The following is an 11,183-nucleotide window of genomic DNA, read 5'->3' on the forward strand; positions in this document are numbered from 1 at the left end:
CTTGTGCTATTCCATAACTACTTCGGATCTCCTGGAGGCTATAAATGGATTAGCAGCCCATAAAGATTAGTTCTGTATGATTTAGATGGCAGGTTTTCATACGTACCAAAGTATCGTTTCTTAATGCAGACTTCATGCTATTTTCATATTCAAGATCAGTAAGACTGAAAGCACTGCAATCTATGGTTAAAGTATCAGGAATATTTATTATGTGCAAAATTCACTTTTATTTAGGAGACAAGATCTTCAGCTTTGCCTGACGGTGTATTTGAGGATGCAGATAGAATTAAGTGATACAAATGCCTCTTGCCAAACAGAAGGAAGTTCAGAAAGTGAACTCCTATTCAAAAAGACTAAAGGACAATTTGGAGAGGCTGGTGCAGCAGTCAGTGTATTGCAGAACTAACTGTTAAGTCATCTCTTTTACAGCATCCATGCAACTCCTTCCTTTGTCCCCTCATCTGTTCTTCCAGTAGTGGAACACTCCCTTGCTGGGGGGTGCAGGTCTGAGAGCCCTGTTCCAGATTTTATTTGGGAATAGTGGGGGCCCATATGGAAGGACTTGTAATTCCAGGAGCCACTCACTGGAGCCTAGTGCTGAGGCCTGGCCCCACTGTGTGTGCTGTATGTGAAGTGAGGTTTTTGAAGTTACTTCTGAAGCAAAGGGTAGGTTTTAGGTTTTCATATGACCTTTGGCCTTTACAAAGAGAAATCAAGAAAACACTAGTTTAATTGTTTAGCAAATCTAGGCTGTTTCTATTAAGTGCCTTTATTTAGTTATCTTGTTGTGCTGGTACCATTGTGTTCTTCTCTGCTGTCCTCCTGCAATGGCCTGGCTGGCTCAAACTCAGAGTTTTCCTTTTGTTTATATAGCAACTGATCCATGCTGGTAGTTTGTTATGCTGTTGTAACAAATAACAGTCACCTTGGCTGCTGGCTTTCCTCAGTGTATCTGTATCATGAACCACTCATCAAAGACTGAGCTCCTGCTCATGCCTGTATAAATGAACATAGCTCACTTGTAACTACAGCCCTTGTCAGGGAGAGACATTGTGTGTATTCAGTCCTGTGAACCCTTACAGACAAACAAAAAGAATTTAAATTACAAATAGCTAGAAAGTGAGGTGCTAACTCTCTGATCTCTGATGGAAAGAGATTCTACAGTCCTTGCCTTAGGAAGAAGCAGGGATTAGACAAAATTATTTTACCAACAGTCATTTTATATCATTTATTTTGCATAGCATTTAAGCAAGGGTAGCCAGCAATTTCTTTTTTCTTCCTTACAACAAAGCTTCTGTTTATATATAGATACACAGTGAATAGGACTTGTTTGGTAATGCTGACTTTAAAACTTTTGTGGTGTTTTTTTTAAATGCTGAACATCAAATGAATTAAATCTAGATTAATACATTTAATGAGAAGTGCATGACCTTTTCTTCTTATAATGGGAAAGTAATGGATTACACAGTTAAATAAGTTATATGCAAGTAGATATGATAAAATACTTTGGCTGCAATTATGGAGGGTGTTGACTGCTAAGGAGAAGGATTGCAGTAGAAAATTTGATGTGAATTGTCCTGTGAGCAGCATCGAGCCATGAAACACTTCTTCATTGTTTCTGTATGTCAGTGTGGGTTGCTCTGAGTCCCCACACTGTTGATGTTTACCACTGGCTGTTGCAGTGTGTTGAGCTCCAGTCTGGGAGAACTTTCCATTCATGTCCTTGTTCTGTAAATGATGTCCTTGTGTCGTGCACTGCCTGCCCATGGAACACTCAATTGAAACCATGACGTAGCCAATATTGGTGTCAGCTGCTTCAGTTGTTCTGTATTGATAAAAAGCTGAGCTGAAAGAAAAAATCTGTGTATAGAGCCTTTACTGAAGGTTTTTCATACTTAGGATGAAATTTCTAGACAGGAAGGGGTTTAGGGGGAACAAGGTCTTAATTGTGTGGATGTTAATGAGGAGCTCCACCCAAAAACTGAAGTGAGAGAGTTCAAAGATGTCATCTGGGAACTTCATGCATGTGAGGGAGGAACTGAGAGTGTGACTTGCTAGAGGTGAACATTACAGGATAAATGAATGGAAAACAGTCAGTTGGGAGAGTGATATTGGGAAGGATTTTTAAAGTGGGCAAAGCAGTTTGCTTAGTGTAACAATGTGAGGAGGGTTCCATACAAAGTAGATACTGTAAACAACATGTTATTTAGGAAAATGGGTTTTTTTCAGCAGTGTCATGATAGAGCAAAAGCTTGGTGAGATGGCATCAGCTGTAGGAAGGAATAACTGGTTGGGATGAGAGGCTAAAGAAAATCTGTGTTCAATGTCAGTGTACAGAAGAAGCTTTGAGGTGTTCAGCAGAATGGTGACCCAGAGGGAGGCCCAGTTAATTTCTAGCTATTTGTGCTTGCATGACAAACAGATCAAAAAAGGTTCCTGCACAAAGGTAAATTTGTTATTTCTGTTCTTGTTTTAGGTAAAGAAGATGAATTTCCAAAGAAGCCATTGGGGCAGCTTCCATCAGGACCTCTGCCTTCTGCGCTTAACTCCACTCCAATGCTTAATGGACAGAACAGTACTGGTACACAAGCAGCAAGAAGGACAGAGAGAAGACCATCCACAGAAGAAGAACCAGAAAGTTCACCAAGTGACCGAAAAAGAATTAATTCTGTGGAAAAGAAACCTTCATTAAAACAGCAAAAGATTCGACCAGTAGAGACACAAAACAGTTTGCCTAAGAATGAGGTGGATACCAGAAAAAAGCCTCAGCCAGCAGAGCAAGACAACTCAAGTCTGTACAATAATGCAGCTGCTAATCAGAATTCTAATGCTACTTCCAATACAAGAAGGGAATTTGTACCTAAGTGGAATAAACCATCTGATATCAAAATAATGGAAAAGACAATGAAACTCACTGCAGAGGTGAAAGGGAGGCCAGTAAACCATTCTGGTTTTGGCCCACCACCAAGTCCTGGAGAAATGCAGCCTTTGAATGTAAAGCAAAAGGTGAGGGTTTTGGATGCTGATGAAGGTAAGCGAGAGTCTAATGCATCTCAGTATGACAATGTTTCAGAGGATGAAACTGAGAACGAGAATGGTGTTGAAGAAATGCTTGAGAGAGCTCATCCACAAAGTCCTAGGCATGTAGCATTTTCTAACAGTCCAAGAAAGCAAATGGAAAAAATACCAGCTCCATTAAAAGTACCCAATAATTTTACTTTCACTTCACAACCCAGATCTCCAAAATATGCATCTCAGTCTGATGGTCCATCTCATGGACTGAATGTAAAACAGCCACTGCCAGGTTATAGTAATCCCCCTACTTACTATGGGAGTTCTCCAAAGCATATTTCCAGTATAGGCAATACAAGTTCTGCACCTCTGCATTACCACGGGAATCGAGCCAGCCCCCCTGGAAGGCCGTACACTCCTTTTATGTCAGTAGATTATTCCCCAAATAAACTGCAAATGAATTCCTATCCTGCCAGTCGCCAAAATGCTCTTTCACCAGCCCCTACTCAGACAGAAGTCGCTCCTGTTGATGCATACACCAGCAACTCGAGGTCCTCCCCAGGTGTCAAGTTCATAATCCCTCCAGCAGATTATTTACCGGAGGAGAGAAAGTGGCCGGACGCCGCCTACATCTACAGACACGAACCCTACAGGCAGCCCTGGAGCCAAGACCTTAACAAAAGCCACATGGATAATTTCCAGAAATACCAGCATTTTCAGCCAACACCTTTACAAGACCACAGTCTTCCTGCTGTTTCCGTGGATAGTCCAGTGAGATACAGGACTTCCCCAGCCTTGGAAGAGAATGGTTCCCCACAGTACCAATATGCAAGCCCGTCAGCTCAAGCCCAACACTATCGGAACAGAACTGATGGATTGTCTGTGCATGAGTCTGTGCTTCTCTGAGAATCTGGCTGTGCTTAGTAAAATGGCAAGAACCAAAACCAGTTGAACAGCACTGTGTTAGTAGTAGTCCTTCTCAGTTCTCTGAAATGTGGATGGTTCATGTGAGTTCAAAAATAATGATGCTATTTCAGAGATGTTTCTGACTTTGGTTGAAAGCTGGTGGAGTTCTTGGACTTGCATGGAAGCTACTGGAAGTGATCTAATGCACGTAGACATAGCAATAAGCTCATATACATCATGTGGTTCATGCTGTCGTCGCTCCTTACATTTTAAATAACTCGTGTTACAATCCTTCTGCCTAAAACCTGTAACACACTGAAAAGTTTTCACTGACATTGTTAATGCACTGTACAGATGTGTGCGTGTGTGCTGCTGTGTGAGTGTGCACTTACAGTACACAAACTCAAATGGAAAAGAGCTAAAGAGTTTAAATTGAAATGCATTTAACTTTGGGCAAAGCTTGTGAAGTACTTTTATTTCATATTATTTTTCTTTGTAATTTATTTGAGAAGCCATTCATTTTGAATGGGAATTTCTGTCATTTTTATACAACTGCCTCAGCATCCCAGTATCTGTTCTGGGCAGGAGAGATGCTTTGGGATTATTAATTTAATCATATGTGAGAGTTAAATTCCTCTCCGTTGACTACTGTTTGTCATTTTCCTCAGCAGGAAGGAGAAGGCAGGAAAAAGCAGAAAGCCAAAAATGTCTCTCTAATCTGGCTAAGAAATGGTGCTTAAATTCAGGGCAGTGTTTAGAAGTTTTTGAAGCGTATCAAAAAAGGAGAATTTGTACCTTCTCACCCAAATCTACCTTCAGAATGTCGTTCTATATGCAAAAGACTGAAGCACAGTGGGACTAATGCCAGATACAAATGGTGCTGCACCCTTCACTTTTTGCCATGCTGTGCTGTCAGACTCAAACTGGTTGCAGGGCCAAATCTCACAGGTATCAGAGAATTGCACAGCTCGTTGACACCTCTGTGAAGTGCATGCAGGAGTTTGAGCTTTGCTCCAAGCCTGACATTCCCTGAGCTGTGTGAGTATGCAGTGTCCCTTGTTGAGTGGATTTTGTTGTGTTTTGCCCTTTTCCCCCCAAATTGTTGGTGGATTCCTGTCTGTGGTGGGCCGTGTGCTGCTGTGCTGTCGGGCTTGCACTGCGCGGTGTTTTACACTAAAATGACCCTGACTTGTTGTTAACAGGAACCTTAAACTCCTGCTGATGTAAGTAATTCTAATCAGTGTTTGCAGCCTTTTCTACTTCGTGTTTTCCTTTCTGTTTTGACTGTGAATTGGGGGTGGAATTAGAAGCAGGTGAAGTGGCAGGTGTAGGATGGAGTCCTGTGAGCTGCAGGACGCGCTGACCTCTCCCCGGGCGCTGAGGCAGAGGAGGGTCTCACCAGGAGAGGTCCTTGGAGTGCTGAACAGAGAGATTTCTCTAATACTGAAGTACTAATCGTTGTTATCAACACCAGTTTGGAAGGTTGTCCTGTTCCCTTTTGTTTTGTAAGGTTTGTTAACTAAAAACATAGAAATGGATATTATTTTTTTTCCTTTAAAGAATGAGCTTTAGTGCCTATTATTGCTGCAGGTTGGCTCTGTAAGTTTTAAGGTACAGAAGTAAAACAATTTTTACAAATGGAAGTAACATTTACTTAGTATGTTTCAAAACATTTTTTTTTGTGTATATAACGTGTCTGGTGTAATTTTTAATAACTGGGCAATTTTATATTTTAAAAATTGCAAACTGCAGTGAAGTAACTGTAGCCAAGCACTACACTGAAATCCTAAACTAAAATTGTGAAGATAAATATGACTTGGGCTTACTTTAGTTCTGATTGCTTACAGCAGCTTAGAAATGTATGTATATAATATTGTGGCTAAGTGTAATAATCTCAGTGTTTAATGATGGTTCTGTAATTCATAACGAAGCTGTACAATTTATTTGTGCAAACAACTTGAGGCTCCAAAATATGTATCAGCATTAGTAAATACTGTAGATTTTTATATATAAAATATATACACACTATTTTCTTATTTCATCTGCAACAGTTTTATAACTGTGTACCCTATTTTGATGTGACTGTATTTTTAACATGTTAAAATAATAATAATTAAGCTTACGTTGTTTTGTCTTTCTTCTTATTTGATTAGCTCCAAACTGGACTTTAGCTATTCTCAGCACAAATTATTGCTTTTCATAAATGAATCATGTGCATATATATGGTGTATCCTATTTCATTTGTACATGTTTATTTTTAGACTAAGCAATGTGGATAAAATCTATATAGTGCTTTTTCATTATTGCAGAAGTGGCAAGATTATTGATTATAGTTTATTACACTGCTAAGCTTTAGCCTGTCATTTGCAAAAGCTAGGATCATAAACTGTGATCATTATTTTCTGGTTTTGTTCTAATAATCTCACCCAATACCAGTTTAAAAGGGAATTGTTGGCATAAGGAATTTGCAAAGTTGCATTGATCAAAATGCAAAATAATAGTCTTACTGTGGCTTCTGTCTCTCACATGTTTGGAGGATGCTATTGAGTTGATTTTTTTAAAAGAAAAGCAACCCAGCCTTGTGTCATCCGATTGTAGTGCAAAATACAGTTTTATTTTCATTTAACTGGACAAACCAGACTCAAGGCACAGCCATTTGAGATTTGAGTTTGTACCAGTAACAAAACCCACTTGATGATGCGGAGTGAAGGGAGACACAGCCCTGCCAGTGCCTTGCTGGTGGAGGGGCTCATCTCAGTGTCATGGATTAGATATCCTCACAAGAGCTTTGCTGTCACTGTTTTCTTTGATCTGAAAACAGTGGAGTGGTAAGTACCAATGTAAAATATTTGAGACCTTTTTTTCTTCCTATGGTTTAATAATTTTCCAAAATCTCTGCTTAAGTTTCATGTCCAAGTTAGTTGTCATGGCTTTCCTTGGGGTTGGTGAGACAAATTCAGCCATAGGGACTTGGAGAATTAACACAGAGGAACACAGAAGACTAAGTAAGGAGACATGTCTAACTGCTGTGTAGCAAAAGTTTAGTGAAATTAATTAGGATTTAAAGGGAAAAGAAAGGGTCTTGAGTATATGCTGTGGTTGCTTTTCCTTTCACTTGGATGCTCTGCTATATTAGATCTAATGACTTCACTGTGGTACTGAAGCATTTAGTCTTGTGCAGTACAAATTGTTGTGGCCATGGAAGAAAGATAAGGAGGATCTCTTAACTCTTAACCTTTTTGGTGAGTGGGATGTGATGGCAAGATCCAGGTGCTTGCTTACCTGTATAACCAAGTTATTATGCACTGCAAGTGAAGACAGAAGCCATCCTTGCTCCTTCTTCCAGGGGAAAATTCTGGCATCAGATTTGGCAATGAATCTGAATCTAAACATCCACTTGCCTGGGCTGCTAAGGAAGAGAATCTGACCTCGGGAAAGTTCTTTCCCTTTCTCTAGATCCAACTGTGGCCAGTCTGTAATGCTTTAGGGAATGCAACACAGAGGAAAGAGAAAACCTATTTAGCCAGAAGTCTGTTAAGGAGAGTATTCCCTCCTACACCTGCTGATCACTACCTAAAGTCTTAAAGCTTAATATTGTTTGCAGTTGTTTCAAAATTACCAGACTGGAGTAAACAGTCCTGTTTTTCTCATGGCCAAGATGTGTAAATGCCAGTTACCTTTGTAATATCTGTCAGCAGGATGAATCCCTGGTTGTAATTGTTCTATTCCCACTGTCAGTGAAGTTTCAAGGAAAAAAGCCAGAGATTTTTAGAAATCATGGGGGATGCAGAAGAGAAGTACCTTATTGCTAGTCAAAGATACACCATTGTAATAAACCACAAAATAATTCCAAAATTAGATGCAAACAGTAAACAACATTGAAATGTCAAAAGACAGAACAGCCTTCCAGTGTGGGGAAGGAAATCCAAAGCTTCCCTGAGGTACATAGACATTTTCCAGGGAGATTCTTCTCAAGAATCCTATCCTGAATTTCACATCATCCTCAATATGACTTTGAAATGGACTTGCAAATTGCAGACTTCTTTTTTAATCTCCCCCTTGGGTGGCATTACACTGCACGCACAAAGAAGAATACTATTTAAAATACGCCATCAAACGCCCACCATTTCATTTCCAGCAGAGAACATTCCACTTTTGATATTTCAGTGAGAGGAAAATATATCTTCTCTTGTAGTCCTTTAAATACTGCATTTTTGTGGAGTTCTGTAAACGTAGCATAGTTAAACAGCTACTTAACCAAGTATCGTTCAGGCTCCTCTTTAGATGGCATGAAGCTACTGCATAATTTGCTGCAGCTTCTTTTATCTTTTGGGCAATATTAAGACAATCTAAATGCTTTTAGTGACGGAGTTGCAATCAGGAGATGACTAGGCCAGTGGTTGAAATTGGAAATATAATTGCAGTCATTTTGGAATAGCCTTAAAATGGTTGCCAAATCCTGGGAAAGACACCATTTTCTGGGTTCTTTGTGCCAAGAGAACTTCTTACTGCAGCAGGGAACACGTAGGTCCCTCTCCAGAGTGATTTGATTTTCTCTGCTCACACCAACTGCTTTTCTTTGTGCTTATGGAGTTAATATGTTAGTAGAAAATCAATGGAACTTTTAGAATGAATGATGAGAAAACAAAGCTATCTTGTTCTGACTTTTCTTTCTTCCTTTTTTTGTTTGTTTGTTTTACTGATTTTATTGTCAGCCTTGTCAAGGTGAGCTGTGTGTGATGTGATTCTTTTTCTCTAATAATGTGCCAGCATGTTTTTCAGAGGCTTTGTGATGCCTTTTTGCTGCTGTTTCTGCTGTATATCAGAGGTTATCACTTGCCTCTCCAGTTTTTCCTTTCTAGATTATGTGCAAATTAAGGGAACAAAAATTATATTCTCAGTATTGCAATTGGTCAGAAATTTTCCAAAAAGGGTAATTCCTGACAGGTAATTCCTGACAGAAAGCAATTTAATTTGGCAGTTGGTGAAGGATGCTGTAGGGTGGAGACTTTTCTACAAGTCAGTGGAATCCAAAGTCTAAGGTTGCTTTTGCTTGGGGGTCAAGCACCAAAAACCATATTACACACAGTCCAAGGAAGAATTTTTTGCAAAATGCTGTGTCCTGCCACAGAAGCATGCCAGCTTGGAGCTACAGCTGACCTGCCAGGCCAATATGTTTGATTCGGTTAAGTAAATAACCTGTTCCCTGGTAATGCATTGCTTTTGTCAGATTTTTCTGCTGGAAATGAGGTAAAGAATTGAAGCCAGGGCTGGGAGCTGGGGTGCCAGAGCTCCTCTCTTTAATTAGGAGAACTGAAGTTGGCTTTTGGTTCAAACCATCCACTTCGATCATTGTATTTGGAAGTTCAGCAATATCTTTTAGAATACTTTGTGGTATTGTCCCTTAGGACTTGAGTTTTTTCAGTAACAGAAGGTCTGTTAGATAACTTTGTCTAATCTGTGCCTTCTTTTTAAACTTCCCTGTTCCCATATTTCCCCAAAGAGAGCTCAGATCCGGGAATGACTCCATAGGTAGTAAATTGATCTTAGTGGTTGATGGTACATCTCCAGTGCTGCCATCAGATGGGTTGGATGGTATCTTCAGGCATGTTAGCACTCAGCATGAGAACTGGGGTTTTGCAATACAGGTAAGTGAAAAAGCTTTACTGGTGCAAGGCTCCCCTTGAACCCAGCAGCAATGTGTGTTTTATAGTAAAACTCACACAGCTTTGAAGCAGAAGAGCTGGTTCTCAAACGTGATGATGCTTAACTGCCTTAACCTTTGGGAGTAGAGCTTGGTACTGTGGTGGTAAAGCTGGTAAAGCTTATTTTTAGCAACATCGAGGTTTTGTTCCTCTGAAATTTCACAGGGAAGGAAACCACAAGGATTATCAGGTCCAGCTCCTGGCCCTGCACAGGACACCCCAAGAGTCACACCCTGTGCTCAGAGCATTGTCCAAACACTTCTTGAACTCTGTCAGGCTCAGTGCTGTGACCACTGCCCTGGGGAGCCTGTTCCAGTGCCCAACCACTCTCTGGGTGAAAAACCTCTTCTAGTATCCAACCTAAACCTCCCCTGACACAACTTCAGGCCATTCCCTATCACTGTCACCACAGAGCAGAGATCAGTTGCCTGCCCCTCCTCTTCCCCTCAGGAAGCTGTAACTGCAATGAAGTTTCTCCTCAGTCTCCTCCAGGCTGAACAGACCAAGTGCCCTCAGCCACTCCTCATATGGCCTTTTCACCATCCTGGTTACTCTCCTTCGATGCACTCTGATAGTTTATATCTCCCTTACATTGTGGTGCCCAAATTTGCACACAGCACTCAAGGTCAGCAGTATCCTGGCTGAAACACATCACAGAGAACCCGTGCTCTCAGAGGAGGAGGAGTTGGGTCCATTCTGGAAGTCAGCAGTTTCAAATTCCTGGACACAAGCCCCATGAAGGTAACCTAGAACAAACTGACTATCATGTTTATATTAAAGTGGTTTTAAAACAGTCCTCTTGGCCTCAGTGTTCCTTAGAGGCAACTCACCCAATCAACCTTTCAGTCTCCAAAGAAAGCAACTGTGTTAGAAGATCTTTCTTTGATGTAATTTGTTCGGACTTTGTGTCTGGAACTCCCAAAACCCCTCAGAGTGCTCTCCCTTTTTGTTCCCCAGGTTTTACTGTGTCAAGTTTTTTTTCCATCTGAGTTTTTTTCAATTCCAGTAGAGATGTCCACCTGTTTACTTCTCCAGTGAATGAGTTTTCTTTCAATTCTTGTGTCAGCCTGTCGGGAGCTTCATGCTTTGTGTCAATTCATTGCATTCTCCAATCTGCCTCAAAGTCTGTCTTCAAGTTGCAGCACAGTCACTTTGCTTTGGAGGAAACACTGAAAAAGGGAAAAAGTACATGATATGGAGATCATAAAACAGAAATTATGAGTGTAAAAGCCAATCATGAGCACTTTAGAAAGGTCTGTCTGGTGGTTGTGCTGTGAGTAATGCCTGTATCATCATAAGTGATAGAGGTGCTTATCTATTACCCCATTAATTGGAAGGGCTGGGATGATCAGTGGCTTTGCTGAGCTCTTTTCCCCAGTGATACCTGTCTTGTGTGGGAGGTTGTGTCCATGATTTGACAATTTGATGCTGGTCAGCACAAAAGAGCAAGTCAGCCTTTGCTGGATGGCTGAGAATTCTCTAAATATTTAATCACATATAGTGAATAAAGGAACAGTCTCTCCTTGCCATACAATGAGCATGCTCACAGCTACAGAAAGT

The 11,183-nt window shown here is 40.6% G+C and overlaps 1 protein-coding gene across 2 annotated transcripts in view; it reads left to right on the forward strand.

Annotated features, from left to right (window-relative positions):
• Window positions 1–6,040, forward strand: part of USP6NL (USP6 N-terminal like) — a 110,514-nt gene extending 104,474 nt beyond the window's left edge. For both annotated transcript variants that reach the window (XM_053943812.1, XM_053943813.1), the window contains exon 15: window positions 2,477–6,040. In XM_053943812.1, coding sequence (XP_053799787.1) covers window positions 2,477–3,918 — 1,442 coding nt within the window. In that variant the 3' untranslated portion in view covers window positions 3,919–6,040. The remainder of the gene's footprint in view (window positions 1–2,476) is intronic.
• The last annotated feature ends 5,143 nt before the right edge of the window (window positions 6,041–11,183 follow it).

Source organism: Vidua chalybeata, chromosome 5 (assembly GCF_026979565.1).
Source record: "Vidua chalybeata isolate OUT-0048 chromosome 5, bVidCha1 merged haplotype, whole genome shotgun sequence".
Taxonomy (NCBI): Eukaryota; Metazoa; Chordata; class Aves; order Passeriformes; family Viduidae; genus Vidua; species Vidua chalybeata.